The sequence below is a fragment of the Ursus arctos genome, unplaced genomic scaffold (assembly GCF_023065955.2).
Source record: "Ursus arctos isolate Adak ecotype North America unplaced genomic scaffold, UrsArc2.0 scaffold_7, whole genome shotgun sequence".
Taxonomy (NCBI): domain Eukaryota; kingdom Metazoa; phylum Chordata; class Mammalia; order Carnivora; family Ursidae; genus Ursus; species Ursus arctos.
In genome coordinates this window covers 32555922-32573454 of record NW_026623089.1, presented here as the reverse complement: position 1 = coordinate 32573454, position 17533 = coordinate 32555922, and the positions used below count along the sequence as shown (strand labels likewise).

Genomic DNA, 17533 nt, shown 5'->3' with positions numbered 1-17533 from the left:
AAGCCCCCCTTCCAAGAGGTCAGGAGAAGACACAGTCATTAATAATGGAGATTAGGAACCAGAATAGGCCAAAAGTCATGAAGAACAGGGAGAGAAGAGCCCTTCCTAGTATATGAAAGTGCACCCCACCCAAACCATCTACAGGACTTGCCACGTTGACACAGATGCAGCACAAATAAAAACCCAGATCACAGGAAATGGGTGACTATATTTTAATAAATCAAAGTCTGGAATCCTAAGCCTTAATTCCTCAGAAAATTCCAGGAAAGACAGTCATTTGAGTGCAAGTTCACTTATCCCCACATATATGTTTAGGTGTACCGAGGTTCAGTGTTTGTGGAGGGGAGGGGAGCAGAGCAGGGCAAACTAAACTCCTAAGGTAAGATCGAGTTGAAGGCTGTGTGAATTAATGGGAACTTCTCCAGTGAAACTCCACATTGCTACAAAATGCTGTGTTCTGCTCTACCATCACAGTAACCTGAAATAGAGAAAACAGTCAGTGAGGACAGAAAGATGGACCCAGTGTTCAACGCACACAGTGAATGTCGTGATGGCCTTAGGGCTTGGCTGTGTTCAAATATGTCTTGTAAGGTCACAGCTGGATGTGGCTGGGATTCATCGGCACCCTCCAGGCTCTTCCTGAAACCCTTTGAATCTCTCTGGGGACAAGAGAGGGGCAGACAGCATAGGATCTGCTGTCTGAAAGTTTTCCTTTGCCTTGTCTTAAGTTTGCCTCACTGCATTGCGAAGGATCGGGGGCACATCCTCCTATTTCGGGAAGTGGGGGCCAAATCACCCTGGCCTCAGCCGCTGTGTGGGTGGCTTCATAGAATGTTCACCGTGTCACCAGCCAGTACCATCGGGGGCTTCGGGGTCACAGAACAACCTTGGCTAGCATCCAGCTCAGCTACCCATGGGAGATCTTGGGCAACCTGTGCCCCGCGTTTTCTCCTCGGTAGAATGTGGATAATGAGAGTATGTCCTTCAAAAGGTTCTCTGAGGCCTGAGGGGGATAATGCAGGTAAATGGCGTGGCAAGGGGCCAGGCTGTGGTGAGATCTTCCCCTACCCTACATTTAGACTGCCCCCAGGATGAAGCATCAAAATCTTATTTTTTAATGTTTTTCTTTTGGGTTCATATCTGTTGGGTGTCGTGTGGGCCAACTAGTTAGATGACCAACGGAAAAGTTCAGTTTTGTTCTTTTTCTACATTTTTAGCATTACCCTATTTAGATTTTGAAATTCGGTTTCCCGTGGGAGTGAGCGAGTGTCGTTTCAAAATAGACTGCACACTTTCCTCCAGAATGTTATTGGTTTTTAAATCAAGATCCGACAAAGGTAACATCTATAAAAAGATTCAGTGGTTGTTCCAGGGAATCTCAAAAAACATAAGTGAGGAAACCCAGCTAGGCAGCTTCACGGTTATTTGGTTCCATATGAGAAAAAGAGCATTTGTTGAAATGGCTCTGTTTTGAACTTTGCTATGGCGATGTCTCCCTTTCACTTTTTACACCAATGGCCACGTTTGCTGCCCGGCCCTTCACTGGCACCACTGAATCTCTGAACAATATGAATTCAGTCCAAATGCTTTCTGGGGCAGTGTAGCCGCGGACAAAATCATGGGACCACAGGCCGGGCCTCGGGGAGCAGATAAAAAGGAAGAGCCTGTCCTCTGCAGCTTTACTTAATTAAAAGTGCCAGGGTTTTGGAAAAGGGCTTTTTCCCTATTCCCTCTGAAACAGTACCGGGAAAGATCTGGTCAAGAAGGAACAAGATGGGGATGCCTGGCTGTCTCAGTCAGTTAAGCCTCTGCCTTTGGCTCGGGTCATGATCTCCGGGTGCTGGGATCGAGCCCCGCATTGGGCTCCCTGCCAAGCAGGGAGTCTGCTTCTCCCCCCACGCTTCCCCCTTGCTCGTGATCTCTCTCTCTCTCTCTCTCTCAAATAAATGAATAAAATCTTTTAAAAATTTTAAAAAGAAGGTCCCCTGGGGCTTCTCAGACTCCCTGTTTCCTCCCACATGCGGATGAAATGCGCGTCCTTGGCCCCCCGCGCGGGCAGCGCCGCCCACTCACCGTTGTGGACGATCAGCCTGTACTGCCTGGACAGGCACAGCTCCTCCTGCCTCTGCCGCACGATCTTCTGCGCTTCGGGCGGAAGGCCGTTGGGGTCGCGGGAAAACACGAAGGAGTAGCTGTCAGCGCAGGTACCGTCGAGGTTCAGGAGGCGGCAGGAGTACTGCACGGCGTACGTGTCGTAGTCCGTGTCGATGATCCAGTGGTCATCGTCTGCAAGCCAGAAAGCCGCGGAGCCAATGCCTCTCCCTCGGCAGGCTCCGGTGTCGGGGAAACACCCGGCTCAAGAAACGGGCGCCTTCCTGAAACTGGTTTCATTTCTCTAGGAAACAGGAGACTACAGAGAATTCTGATGGCGTCCATAAAATTGGAAGGACAAGAAAGGACCTTGTTCTCCTTCACAGAAAAGAATCCTGGCGTGGGGGCGGGGGGGGGGGGACCTCATTCACGTCAGTGATTCTCTTTCACCCTGACAATAAATGTGCTAGTATCTGTCCAAAGAACCACCAAGAATGTGAGCCCACTGAAACCATAAAATAGACCTTTCTACTGTTGTCTTCTCCATCTATTCTCCAACAATATCTGTGCCTTTGTGGCTGACGTCAGATGGCGGCCAGCTTCGAGCCCTGTGTCCCCTCGATCCGCTGGGGGATGCCACTCAGATGGTCGGCCTCACGGCTACTCTGCTCCAGCCTAATTCTGGCTTAGTAACCCGACTCCCTTCCCCGCGCTGGCACAGGAGAGTAGTTTTTGTGCCCAGGGTACAAGAGGCCCACCCCCCGACATCACATATTCTTTCTCAGAGCTTATACTTTCCCGATCTCCCCAGACAGACGCAGAGCTGAGCCCCCGAAGAATTAGGATTTCATTTATTGCTGCAGCGGGAGATAAGCCAGGAAGAAGTATACACAAAGGTGGTATAAACGTCATCAAAGGCAGGATGAGAAATAATATTAATAAGAATGTACGTTGGAGAGATTTGCTCTGGAGAAACAACAATGCTCAAGTGTAGCCAAACACCTTACACTTGGCAAAAAGTGGCACATCTCTACTTAATTTAATGTTCTCATTGACACGGAACCATGGCGAGGACTTTCTGAGCACGTAATTATGTATCGGTCACCATGCAGACAGGTTCCATGTTTTCGCGATTATTCCCCCGCCTCCCCAAAAGTGCACGCCGCTATCTCTATCTTACTGATGAGGAAACTGAGGCACAGAGAAGCTAAATAATCTACTCAAGATCACAAAGAGCTGGACAGAACCAGAGCCCACATGCCTAAAGTCTCCACCACACTGTCTCAGCGCAGTAGGTAAGTTGGGGAGAGAGGGGACAAGAAACAAGAAACAAAAAGCCTCTATGCTTCTATCTCACGCCCAGGCCATGTAGCCGGTGATGCTCTCTGCTCTACGTTGGTTCCATGGGGGAGGAATCCAGAAGAACCCAGGTTCCCCAGCATCAGAGAGCATAAGGGAAGCCTCTCTTGCCCACCCTAAGTCACCTCTCGGCTCTGAGAACCCCTGGAGTGCCAGCCGAGGACAGGGTTCAGCCTGAACTCAGGTCTGCAGGACAGCTGTGCAGGAGTGGGCCCTGGAGCCCCTGTTCGGCCCCCCAGGCTCTCCAGGAGGAAGAATGAGCCAGCACTGCACCTCCCAGGCTTTCCCACAGCAGAGTGTCGGAGGCCAGAGCTGGGGGTGCCCAGACATATGACTGCTCAGTTATGCATCAGACGGGCCAAGAACAGAAGCCATGGGATCGCCTGCTGGGCCTCACCCTAACCACCGGCTCCCCTCACAGGCTCCCGAGCCTCTGGGCAGTCTTCCTCCTCTGCAAGTAAAGTCATTTCTTCCCTGGTGGTGGGGCTCAGTGTGTCCGTCGGAGGTGCCCCAGCAGCCTAACCCCTCAGACACACATGCACCCTTCTTTGAAATGTCACCCCGATTCACGATCGAGGCAGCTATTAGCTCAGCCAATCTGCAGCTTAATTTCCTTTTTCCAAGACTGTTGCCAGAAGCGAACTCTAACATAAGAACTAAGTAACTTTCAATGCTTGGTTTTAAGAAAATTGACTACTGTTCTTGACTTTAAAAGAAAGGCCTAAGTTGGTTTGGTTTACCTCCAGACTCTTTCTGGCTAAATAGTTCAAAGACGATGAAGAATTTAAATCCTAACCATCTTTACTAGACACTCTCTCCTGAGACGAGAGGTGAACTGCCTGAGCGCCACTCGAAAGAGTGAACTTGGTCCTTCAAACTCCAAATTCTTTGGACTGAACGGTCTCGAGCAGTTTCTTAAGCTTCATTGTGCGGAGGAGCAATGCTAAGGACCACAGTAAACCTACAGACTCTGGGGCCCCACCCCAAGACTTTCCGATTCAGTAAGTCTGGGTTTGGGCTCACAAATCTACACTTTTAATAAGCAACCAGCTGATCTAGATGTAGGGGGTCCAGGGACCCCGGCTTCAAGAAACTGTTGTAGACAATCGGGCCCACATTATTTAGCCTGCAAAGGCCCTTTTACCCGCAGAGGGACAGATTTCATCTGGAAGACAGACAAAGGAGAGTCTTTGTCCCGGTCTTTCAGGAGAGGCCCAAAACAGTGATGATCAAAGCTGGTATTTTCTGAGCACTTATTATGCATCAGGCTAAGCATTTTTCACGCATTACCTTAATGTGTCCTCCCAACAATCATAGGAAACAGAGACTATTCTTTGTCCCCATTCCACAGCTCAGGAAATCAAAGCTCAGAGAGGCCAGTCAGTGGTGAAACCTGTATTCAACTGAGATCGGTTGTCGGTGGCATTCCTTAACCCCTGAGACGTCCTGTGTGCTGCTGGTAGAGCTGGGGCAGAAGGCCAGTACAGAGCACGCCCCAGGCTGGGGCAGCAAGCCGTGTCCGAGTCTGCTGAAATTTAATATGTAACTGTGGAAATCTATTACACTTAATTTTCAAATAATATGACCACACATTTAGTGAGCATTTGTTCCTGAGTTATTTTCTCTGCCTAAGCGTACCTTGTTTTAAACACAGCTGTTTGGTGAAAGGCAGCATGTGTAGAAGGGGAGAGAGCAACAATGCAGGCCACTCTCTGAGGCCTCAGACCCTCCTGAGCAAGTCAGCGTGTAGTGCCAGACCAAGGTCAAGGAAGAAAGAAACCGGCACAAGAAAAAAAAGCAGGAGTTTGTAGATGCCCCCCCACCCCCCTCCCCCCCAGCACAGAAAACACATAAGGTAGAAGCACCAACTCATAGTTTGTGGGCTACTTAGAAAACTGAGGGACAGCTCATGCCCTTTCTCATGCCCTAGGCAAAGAGGTGTCACGTAGGGTCGCTAAGTAGCCACATGGCCCTGGGCTAGTCACTTCACTAATAGAGACCTCAGTTTCTTCACTTGGCAAATGAGAGGCTTGAACTCCTGGGGGTCTCTGTGGGACCTCTCATCCCGTGCGCAGAAGATAAAATATGATTTTGTGCCTGGGAGAAAAGGAAGCCCTCATAATGCACACTTACAGAGGACACATGTCTCAGACCCTGCTCTAACTCTCTGCAGGTTAACTCACAGCATCCTCGTAAGACAACTCCACGAGGCAGGTGCCACGATCACCTCCTTCGCAGAGGAGGAGACTGAGGCACAGAGAGGATAAGGAGCACACCCGAGTTCCCACAGCTAGCAGGTCGAGTTAGGATCTGAGCTCAGGCAGTCTGACTTGAGCCCCATGTGCGCGGCCGCCGTGCAGTACTGCTCCTTTCTGAAAGGGGACCTCACAAGGGGTTTAAATCTGAGGCTTCTGTGTTGTAGCCACCCCGCTGAATATCTGCAGCCATCACTTTCAAGATTTCAATAGTTTGGGGTTTCTTTTTTTCCCTCCAAACGAAATTCTGGATAGACTCTCAACCTACCAGAGGTAAAAGCAAAACTAATCTGGTTTGGTAGGGGGAGGAGGAGAAAAGAGGCAAACCCCACCTCCTCATTGAATCCCTTCCCACCCTTCCCAAATACACTACCCACAGAACCCTAGTCCTCTCAGGAGTGCATCTGAAAATGCATCCGAGCATTATGTGTTTACATTTACTAAAAATCAGTACACTTGTACCCCCAGTATTGATTTTTGTAATTCGTTATCGGAAAAGCTTACTTTTCACACTAAATGAATCATTCTAGCAAGTTTTGCTACATTATTTGAAATAATTTTTACTACTTACCTGGGAGTTGGAACCCCTGGCTTTTGACACTGGCTCCCACAACTCTGTATGACCACGGGCAAATCGCTACCTTCTCTTGGTCTCAGTTTATTCATCTGTATATTGAACCCCCATCATACAGTTATTTCTCCATCTCTAAGATCCCATGATGTGTCCCCCCCTGGCCAGCATTATTCTCTAGGTACCAAAGAGATTCCAGATTTGAAACTTAAGAGAAATGGAAAGAAAGTAGAAAGGGCATGTAAATGTTGTGTTCTTTTGATCAGCCCGAATTGCAGGATGCTTTTCTGAGAGTCTACAACACCCTGTCCCCCATCTGAATTTCAATGCTTAGAAGAAGGGAAGAGGTCAGTGCCACCCAGAACACTATGACTGGCTCAGTATCCCAGCATCTGCAGGTAGGTCAACCGGGAGTGAGCCAACCCTGTGCACAAGGCTCCCTCCCTCCTTGGATGAGGGTCTCCCAGCCTCTGCTGGGGGTCCCCGAGTAATCAAGCTGTCCCAGGGATTCAGCCCAATGAAATGGAAGAAATACAAAACCAGGTTGAGTGGTGGTGATGTGGGATGGGTCTTGGGGAGGTGGGATGTTTGAGCATGGAGAAGACACACATTGGCACAGTGGCTGGACACGAAAATGGCAGAAGGAGGTCACCTGACAAGCCCAAAGTCCCTTTGAGCTTGGGCCAGGTTTTTGGAGATGAAGGTGAAAGGTGGGCCGGGAGGGGGCCTCACTAGTCCCAGTCTCACCTCCTTAACCTCAGGCCCTGCTGAGGAATCCTGCCACGCACAGACCATTCTTTTCCAGGCTGCCACTGGAGAAGAAACCCAGCAATTTGGTCAGGTATGGCCCCCATCCCCAGAGGCGGTTCCACGGAACTGACTACTCACTTCCTTTCTGGAGAAAGGACGCTACGCCCCAGTACTTCATCTTGAACTTAGCAGAGTCCTCGGTGTCTGTGAAGGTGCCCACCATGTCTGCGCACACGTCCCAGTTACTGCAAAAGCCAAGGAGATTCTGAGCCAGGCCGGCAAAGGGCTTCCTCCCTCCATCCCACCCCGATGCTCCCCTCCCTCTCCAGTCTGGGTTTGGTGCTCAGCTGGGGGCTGGGGAGTGGGGGAGTTCTGACTTCAAAAGACGGACTCGGCCCTTGGCCGTGGCGCTCATCTGGCCATTCTCATCCACAGAGAACTCGGCGACGATGTTGTCCTGCAGAAAGAGGCCCTCGGGGTCCTTCTTGGCCATGGCGTACCAGGTCCCGGAGAACTGCGAAAGAGGTGAGCGCAGGGTTTGGGGGGCCCGGCGTGCAAGGCCGGCCGCCGGTAAGGGAGAACGCAGGGGACCGGGGACCGCGGCCACCGGGCCACCTGGCCGATACCTACGCGAGCCTTGTCGAAGTTCTCCTTGACTCGGAAGCTGCTCACCCGGCAATCGCGGTTCGCCCGGGCGCTGCCCAGCACCGCCAGCAACACGAGTGCCCACACCCACGCCATCGTGCCCGGATTCCTCCCTGCGGGGACCGCGCGCCGTCAGCGCCTGGCCGCGGCCCCCGGTCCTGCTCGTCCGTCCGCGCCCGCCCGCCCGCGCCCGCCGGCTCGCCCGCTGCCCCCGGCCCCCCGGCCCCCCGGCCCCCGGCCGCCCAGCCGCAGCTCACCGCGCGGAGCTGCGCGCAAGCCTGGCCGCGGCGTCGGGCGCGCGTGGAGCCAGGGAAGCGAGCGCGCCGCGGGGGCCGCCGGGCCGCTTTATAGCCGGGGCGGGAGGGGGTCGCGCTTTCGTAACGGCCGGGGTGAAAGACCGAGGGGAGGCGCCGGCCGGCCGGCCAGCACTTGCATAACGCGCCCTGACTCACCGCCGCCTGGGCGCAGGGAAGGTCCCTTTGGGCGGGAGCCGCACCTCCAGGGCCGCCGCGGGCGGTGGAGCTGCCGCGCGGGGTGGCCTCGGCTGAGCCCAGCTCCCCACGGCGCCGAGCCGCGGGAACAAGCCCTGGCCTGGTCACTTGGCGCTCGTGCCAGCGGCCGCCAGCTGCGGCCTGGGGTGCCCTCGGGGCCCCCGGCTGCTCTGGCTGGAGGCGCGAGTCGGCCTGGCGCGAGGACCGCGGCCTCCCAGAGAGAGGGGACCTGTGATGCTGGCCGGTGCCTGAGCGCCCGAGCCCCAGCCCTGCCAGATTGGCCTCTCTGCCCTCTGAGGGCCAGTTGTGCAGGGGGTTGGGAATATTTCGGCCAAGTAGTTTTTCATTTTATAAAGGATGTATTTTACTCTCTTTCAGGAGAGTTGTGGTACCTTCTGGGTCAATATTTGTTCTTTAGTTTCAACATCTTTAGAAGCATTAAAACCCTCCCTGTTAAATATTCTCCAGAAACGCACCGTGGTCAGGGCAGGAAATACTTTAGCAACCTCAATGGTCGCCTCCTTGCTCTGTGGCACTTTGCTCAAACCACCTGGAAGCACCTCTATCAATTGTTTATGACGCAATGTGTTTGCAAAGCCATAGTGGAGTTTTGTTTTGTTTTCAAGACAGCTACCGTGAGTTCACTGAGGAGCGGACAAAAGCGGGAAGGTGAACAAAATTCTATAGTCAACGGCCGATTGAGTCAAAACGCTGTGACTAGTTTTGTTGTTTTGCCTACTTGATGGTACAATTTACTGACCATGTCATTCAGAGTTACAGTTCCTCTAATCGATCAAAGAAGTCACAAGATGCAGCTTTTGACTTGAATGGCCATCAGCAGTATGACAAAGAAATAGGTACCTTCCTATAACTCTTTGGACATGTACCTGTCTGGTTCTCTGCTTCCACTTGCCACTTCCTTCCATTGCTGCTTCCCAGTTGAGTCTTTAGGGTGTCTCTGGGGTGCCAAGGATGGTGCATTTAACTCCTTCCTGCCCCAGAGCTATGAAAGCCCTGTTTCTGGCCAACCACCTAACCGGTTAGGCCAGTTTGGCCCAGGATGTATAATCCCAAATAGCTCCTATAAGAGCTGCCTCTGCAGGGACCATGTGTGGGGCTGCACCGTGGAAGCATCCATGCACCCTGGGTGGGAAATGACTGTAGGGCATCTTTCTCCTGTCCAGTGCTTGGATTCCCTCCTCGACATTCCAGAATGCAAAGGTCTTCCAGCTTCTCTCCAACACATCCAGGAATGGAGGGAGAGCTCCTGGCTGAGCCTAATTGCCTTTGGACAGTTATTGCAGCCCCATCCCTTTCATCTGTTTCTTCTAGAACATATTCTGATGGTCCTTGCACATACTACATGAATGTTGAATGAATGTAGGGAACTTCGGTGCTTTGTTATGCGGATTGGTTTTGCAGCAACATATTTGTTCATTTGTGTGTTAGATGCCCGAGAGGCGCTGTAACTGTTTCTCCTTCTCTCTTTTAATGATAAATCGTGAACCTTGGTGTCCCAGATACCAGCAAAGAAAAACAGTTTATTTTGGCATTCTCTCTCGAATTTCTTCATGATTACAAATAGGTGAATACAGGTCAACTGATGTTTTTTAACTTCAGTGCTTTGAAATTTGTCCTCATAAAATAATTTTTCAAATATGCATGTATATATATAACAGGAAAAAATGTTCACAATGATTACCTCCACGTGATAGAATTAAGGACATTTGATTTGTACTTTTTGTACTTTCCAAATTTTCCTACAGTGAAACTGTTTAATCAGGAAACAAAACAAATACTCTCGTTGCAAACATTTTTCTTTTTCTAGCAATAAGATTATGTTTTAAATCACATCTTAATGGATGTAATTGTGATTGTATATAATATACAAAAAAGTTCATTTTCTGCCATACTTCACGAACAGACCATGATTCATTCATCTTGTTATCTTCCCCTCCTCCCAACTTTTCCATGAGATTTATCGAGACTTGCACTTACTAGGTGCTCAATAATAGATATTGACTTAATGTGTTTTATTGAAATTAATCATGTTAGGTAAACTTCATAAAATATTTATTTAAAAAGATTTGGCCACAGGTCATTGTTTCTAAAATATAATTTCTCGGGGGGCGCCTGAGTGACTCAATTGGTTAAGCATTTGCCTTCAGCTCAGGTCATGATCCTAGAGTCCTGGGATCGAACCCCACGTTTGGCTCCCTGCTTCTCCCTCTCCCTCTGCCTCTTCTCCCGATCATGCTCTCTCTCTCGCTCACTCACTCTCTCTCAAATAAATAAATAAATAATCTTAAAAATATATAATTTCTCAGAATTTAACACTTGTAGTAGAGGTGGCTAGCTAGTCTTCCACCAAAAAATTCGCACTCCTCTTCCGTGGTGTAGAGTTTTGGGAAGAGAATTTTCTGCCAGAGGGCACCTCCCCACTCCCTGTAGCTCTATAAAGCCACAGGCCTAAGGCCGGTGGATGGAATGTGGACAAAAGTGCTGTGTGTCTCTCCCAGACAGGACTTGTAAAAGCTGCCCGTCCAATTAGCCTTGCTGTCCCTCTTCTCTCATCTGCCAGCTGGTGGAGCCTCCATCCACCTGGGACCCCACCAGCAACTAACTTTCTGTGAATGAAAAGTTAACTTCCACTGGATGAAGCTGCTGTGATTTTGAGGGGGCTACCTGTAACAGAAGCCAGTGCAGCCTTAACAAATACGGCAGCAAGCGAGTCCGCGGCTCCTGGGAAAGAGGGAAAGATGTGTTAATAATTGAGAGAAGAGCTATGGCAAGAACTTTATGTCCTTGCCCTCATAAAAATGAAACGTTTCAAACCAGCTCCATTTTGTGCAAGCTGACATCGACATCCACACCCTGACAGAGAGGCCAAAGAAAATGGAAAACAAGGAAATGGGGTAGCATTTATCTTCTGACTACATTTAAAAGATGCCAGAATAATTGGTGGGAAAATGAAAAGATTATTCAGCCAACTTTTTCAGGTACAAAGAGTCAAACTAATATTTTCAGTAAGGTTTCTTTCAGTGGCTACAAAGCCATCAGTCAGGGTCTTCAATTTAGGGGAAAATCCTGTGGATCCCACCAAGGGAGTTATTTCTGAGACATTGGGTCACACCCAACAATTAGGTGTGCGCAGAGGTTCCTGTGAGCAGATATGAAGGTGAAAGAGCCCACTTGCACTTGGCTGCCGGGATGTGCCTGAAACCCCTACCTTTAGGGGGTGCCTTTGGGTGATGAGTAATGGTAGGAACAGAGAATCTGGCGAAGATGGAGCCGAAGAGTAAATTCAGCATAATGATCTGGCGTGCCCGCGGCTAATGCAAGACCTTGTTGGATTTGCGTTGGTGCCTCAACCTCAGGCGCTGTGGTTTGGCCATTATATAAGCATTGCCTCCTGCAGAAACGGTTAACTGCAGTGGAAAATGTTAGCAATGATAGAGCTAGGTGTTACATGTGTTTATTAGTAGGGTAGACTATTGAAAAATGTAAACTTGCTAAGCAGAAAGTGTAAGGAAGAGAAACCATTCTTTGGTACATCTGTGGTACATCTGGCTTTTTTAAAAAGATTTATTTCTTTGAGAGACAGAGAGTGCACAAGGGGAGGGGGAGAGGGAGAGAGAAACCCAGGCAGACTCTGTGCTGAGCCCAGAGCCCAGAGCCCAGAGCCTGGAGCGTGACATGGGGCACAATCTCACAACCCTGAGACTGTGACCTGAGCCGAAACTAGGAGTGGGACACTCAACTGATTGTACCACCCAGGTGCCCCTCTGTAGGCTTTTAAGAAAAGTTCCTGGAATTTTTATTTAACTTTTTAAAAAATTGGTGTTTAATAACATTTTCTGATATGTATGTATTTTTTCTGATATATATATTTAATTCCTTAAAGGAAATGTCTTTGTATATTCCCCTAGAGCAGCTAGTATGATGTTTTGTGTACCTCATATGTACCCTTTTTAATATAATCCTATTTAAACTGGCAGTTTTGGGGTAGGTCACTATTACTAGCTGTGTGACCTTGAGCTAGTTACTTAATTTCTCTGTGCTTTGCTTTCTTGCCTGTAAAGTAAAGACAATAATAGTACCCACACCTCATTGGGTTATTGCAAGAATTAAATGAGATAATATGTGTAAGTGTCTTAGAAGAGTACCTGGCACAGATTATACATTATAATGTTAGCTATTCTTATGATCACTAATTTTATTATCAATACCTTGTGGCTTATATTTCTAAAAATATTCTGAGTAAATGGAATGGAGTTTTCACATTGACCTGGTTATTGTTTCAGAGTTGTTTTATCTAAATAAATGATAATCAATGTCTGCAATATTTTAGAAATGCTGACATAAAAATTAAACAGCGAAGTTCAATAAAGTCAATACATGTAGTATTAGAAATTCATTCTAAGTGGTCTGTTGGGGTAATTTTAAAAAATATATTATTCTTTTCTTACATTTGTTTTTTTTCAGTGCCTCGGACTGACCAGCCAGTAAGAGACACAAAGGTCTTGTGAGCACAGGCCAGAGATTCTGCAAGGACTCCTCCCAGGAGGAAGGGCAGTGGAGACAAAGGGACTCAGTCAAAGACAAGAGAAGGAGAGAGAGATTTGTATCCATGCTCCAAGGCAGACTTCCAATATTTCTCTTTAAAAAAAACTCTGTCTTTATAAAATGTCATGCAGTAGGCAAAGTAGTCACTCTGTCTTTCTTGCTTTCTCTAACAAATCAATTGCCTACTCCTGTCAATTTTGCCTAGAATTAGGTCTCACATTTGCCCCTTCTTTTTTCATTCCCAAGCGACTTCACCTGTAGCCTATGAAAATAACCTAAAAAACTTTATGAATGCATGAATTTATTACATAAATGATGTATGTTCAGTGTAGATACTTGAGAAAAATCAGATAAGCAAAAAAGAAGAAAAAAATTAATGCATTGAATCCCATCACTTTGGAATAATCACTGTTACCATGTTGGTACACACACCTCCATGTATGTGTATATACGCGGAATTGTATTGCAAAACTATCTTACCATTTACTGCATATCATAAATATTTCTTCATATTAATAAAAGGACCTTTACAGTAGGATTATTAATAAATATAGTTCGCTATTCTGTGGATAAAACGCTACTTATTTACTCAACCTCCTATTGTTGAAAATCTAGGCTATTTCTGCTCTTTTACTTTAATAATTGTACTTTTGATGAACACCCTGGTAACTGCATTAATCACCTACAGTCTTAATTATTTCTGCAAGATAAATTCATAAAAGCAGAATTGCAGGGTCAAAGCCTATACACAGTTTTAGGGTATTTGATATTGAACCAAATGCAATATAGCCTCTTAATCTGTACCCCTATGTCCAGTATTTATTTTCTCCAATTCATCTTTCTAAGCACTACCAGGTAAATTTTGTAGAAAAGGACCCTTATAATGTTTTTTCCTTCCCCCAAAATTTTCCAGGGTTCAAAATCCTCAGCCTAGCTTCTGATGCTCCTGTAATCTGAGCCCAACCCACCTTTTCAGAGTCATCGCTCACTCTTCCTCCTGTTACTCTACACCCCATGCTATTGCTTCTACTGTTACTACCACCTGGAACGCACTGGATTCCCCCCCACCACCATCTCTACCCATTCTAGATATGATCCCTTTTCTGAACTCTCATAGCTCTGTGTATGTAGTTCCCTTTCGGCATTTATCATATTCTGTTCCACGCTTCATGGCTCTTCATGTACTGCTCTCATCTCCCTTCTCCACAAGTGCTTGTGAAACTGGAACCAAGACTTATGCCTCCCTGGCATCCCCGGAGGACAAGTGTCATAGTCAGGACTGACTGGGCTGTGCTGTAGTAACAGACCACCCTCATCTCTGAGAGGCTAAAAACAAGAAAGGTTTCTTTCTCACTCATGCTACATGTCCATCTCAGGTCAGTAGGAGGCTCTGTTCCAGGACATCCTCACTTGGAATCAGGAGACCCCTCTATCTGGAACAGGTGTGGCAGAGGGGAGAATGGAGAGCCCAGGGTCTTATGCTGGCAATTAATCGTTCTTACCTGGAAGAGCCATTTATGACCACAACCCAGAAGCGAAATCCATCACGTGACCTTACCAGAGGAGGAGGGCAGAAAAGAAGAATCTTCCCCTGTAAGTAGGAAGAGAAGAGAATCAGATGAGGGGGAACATGAAGTCTTTACCACAGAAGCTAATATGGCAGCTTGTTTATAATGGACAATCAATAGGCATGTGTTGAAAAATGAGCAAATCACGAATCTAGAAGTAGTTATAAAAACAAAAGAATGGCGACAATAATAGAGCATGCTTCATTTTTAAATTAATTTTCATTTTGATAAGTAGAGGAATGATAATATCTATGGATATTTTGTCTTTCCTATTAAGTATATACCTGCATATGGAATACAGATACGTGTTTTTTTTGTCTCTCTGTGTAGGAGGGAAGCGTGGATTTGGGGAACGGTGAGCACACAACATACTTTTTGTAGAGGCTGGAGCTGTGCCATGGTCACACAAAATAGCTGGGTAGGAAGTGTCCCAAACTGTGTTGGAATGTGATGGTCCCATGGGAGGGGTGACTGGGCTGACTCAACTCCTTTCTCTCAAGAGATAAGTCTCTGCATTATTCTAATTATAACGAGATGCTAATAGGATGTTATGCAGTTAATAGTACTCTGAGGAGGAGCCTCCTGAGACTACACTGAGCGAGAGAGGAAGGCACAAGAAAGGGTATGTACGTGGCAGGGCTCTTGAGGTGGCAAGTGGACTCAACCACATAAGCAGCTCAGCAGACGCTGATTTGAGTTCAGTTCCCCTGGGAAAACCGTGTTCCGACCAAGAACCTCTTGTTTGCTGACCTAGAACCTGCAACCGCCTCGGATCTCTTTTTCTTTTCTGGTAAGACTATCATCACTCTATCAAGGTACGCTTTACGCTTAGCAAAGCAAATGAAACCCACAGGATTGCTGTCTCTGAGGTGGACTTAAATGTGGGTCTAACAGGAACTTTTAGAGGCCCTGTAACGTGTGTTCATTCGAGAGAATCTGCCACAAAGTTTCCAGTTTTATTGAAATGCTTAGAAGTCCTTCACGAAGTTTGAAATCAGCATTTAAATATTCAAGGAAATTGGTTCATGAAATGTGTTGTTTGACTTATTAGTTGTATAATAGTGTTTAAATATTTGGGAACGTGTGCTTAATTGATGTAAAAGCTTAATAAACTAAACATTAAACACAACTAAGTAGCAGTAAGTGTTTTTCCACGCCTAACCTCCCCCCGAGACGTTAGAGATCCTAGCAACAAACAAGACAGGTTTTATCCACTAGATTTAACAGACTGTATCTTGGAGCAAAAATACGTGAGGCTGGCCATTACTATTCAAAACAAAATCCAAACTAAAATGCGCGGCAGGAAGGCCCAGTTAGCAGGTGCATGGGCCACCTTTTACAATCATGTCTTTTGATGAGGATTATTGTTTACGTTGTGGCTTGATTAGGCTTGGATCACAGGCAAATGTTTTGCCATGTTCACCTTTCTAGAACAAAATTAAGGTTTGTTCCTTTAAAACATTCCTGAGGTCAAGCTTTTAAATGAGGAGAATTGAGAGGCGAAGGCTTTAGAAAAAGTAGGCCAGGCAACTTGGATAAATGTAGGACTTTTAAGAGAAGGAAAGATTAATATTTCATTTTACGTTGCATTGACCTTAAACCCTTCCATCTCCCCCAAATGTTCATTAAAGTTGCCATATAAATAAGCAGACACTCCCAAGGGCTAACAGTTTCACTTCATATAGCTATCATGAAAAAACGAGTCAAAATGTCAATTGATGCTAATGTCTTGTCATTAATGGGTACACCGATGATTCTCCTTGCTGTGGATGGCAGCCCATGTTCAGTGATTTTTTTCTGGAATAGTCACCTCGACTTGCCACTTGCCTGGCTGATCTAAGATGTTCTGAGGATTCTCTGAGGACTTATGAGCTAAGAATGTTTAGGGATTTCATGTCCTGAAGAACTCTTTAATCCTGTGCTCCCTGAATCCTGCTCTAAGCCAGACCTTCTGTCACAGCCCAAGAGTTACCGGCAGTTTTTTTGAAAGCTCTGTTAAGCAACCATCCTGCTCCATCGTTGAGGGATCCTGTGAGGTGCCAGGTAGGGTTTTCTCAGTGACTGTGGCCAGGATGTAGTTCCTTCTGGGCACTCCATCCCAGGTGGTGCTCTGAGGGTCTCCCTTCCTGAACCAGAGCAGCGAAGCAAGCCACACCATGGGTGAGATCAACCAAGAGGCCGTGGAGAAATACCTGGAGGACCACCCTGAGTTTGCCAAGGAGTACTTCGCCAAGAGGCTGGGGGAGGCCCCAGGGCCCAGCGGGACGCTGTCGCCAGCCGAGGAGTGGGCCGTGTGTGCCGAGCTGCTGCTGGCCGTGCAGGAGGAGGCGGCCAGTGCCGAGCCCACGGTGCACCGGGCCCTGCAGAAGCTGGCGCAGCTGCTGCAGGCCGACCGCTGCAGCCTCTTTGCCTGTCGGGCCCGCAATGGCACGCCCGAGGTGGCCTCCAGGCTGCTCGACATCACCCCCACCTCCAGGTTTGAGGACAGCCTGGTGGTCCCCGACAGAGAAGTTGTGTTTCCATTGGACATTGGGATAGTGGGTTGGGTTGCTCACACGAAGAAAGCCGCTAATGTCCCAGATGTGCGAAAGGTAGGTGGCTTTATGACAGTGGGGCTGACCGGATGTCTTGGCAGGGTCGTGGAAGAGCCAGTGAGAAAGAGAGCTGGGAGCCAGGGGCCAGGCTGCGGCATCGGTTTGGCAATAACTTGCGGAGTAGGGGGGAGAGTATCCCCTAGGCCGAGGGCTGCCAGATTTAGCAAATTAAAAATATAAGATGCTCAGTTCAAGTTGGATTTGAGCTAAACAATGAGTAAGTTTTTAGTGTGTGTCCCTTATAATGTTTGGCATTTTATCGGGCAAACTTGGTGTATCCCACACCTGCTCCCTTATGCATCCTCCCCGCTCTGGGAACTTTCCTTCTGAACAGCATGGCAAAGCGTCCCACACTGGTGAGAGCAGCAAGGTGCCTGATGCTGAGACTTGTGAGCTGCTCCCCACACCTGTCACTCACAACCCTTTGAGGTCACTCAGTTCTCTGGGATAGACTGGCTCATAAATGGATTCTTTCACTTACAGACCAAATGTGCAGAAAGAACGAATAATAAAGTTCTTTGAAAGTTCAGATGTTCACATTTGGATTGTGAAAAATGTAAATTCGGCTGATAAGTGCAATCAACCATCCCAACCCCCCATAAATCAGCTCTGTCAAGAATCAACTCCAATTGCACAGTGTGCT

General features: G+C 47.7%; 2 protein-coding genes and 1 long non-coding RNA gene across 3 annotated transcripts in view; 1 reads left to right on the top strand and 2 right to left on the bottom strand.

The window, feature by feature from the left end:
- Positions 1 to 198: 198 nt before the first annotated feature.
- On the bottom strand, positions 199 to 8033 carry RBP4 (retinol binding protein 4). Its single transcript, XM_048218958.2, has 6 exons — positions 7929 to 8033; positions 7657 to 7784; positions 7404 to 7540; positions 7165 to 7271; positions 2074 to 2286; positions 199 to 478 (listed from the first exon to the last, which is right to left on the bottom strand). The coding sequence occupies exons 2-6, from the start codon at positions 7765 to 7767 to the stop codon at positions 441 to 443; spliced, it is 606 nt and encodes a 201-aa protein (XP_048074915.1). The 5' UTR covers positions 7768 to 7784; positions 7929 to 8033; the 3' UTR covers positions 199 to 440.
- On the bottom strand, positions 2927 to 7158 carry LOC130543008 (uncharacterized). Its single transcript, XR_008957983.1, has 2 exons — positions 7024 to 7158; positions 2927 to 6371 (listed from the first exon to the last, which is right to left on the bottom strand). It is a non-coding gene; the product is annotated as an uncharacterized LOC130543008 (long non-coding RNA).
- Positions 8034 to 16452: 8419 nt separating the features above from the next.
- Positions 16453 to 17533, top strand: part of PDE6C (phosphodiesterase 6C) — a 46476-nt gene continuing 45395 nt past the window's right edge. Inside the window, exon 1 of the mRNA XM_026481674.3 lies at positions 16453 to 16887. Within this exon, the coding sequence (XP_026337459.1) occupies positions 16453 to 16887 (435 nt within the window). The remainder of the gene's footprint in view (positions 16888 to 17533) is intronic.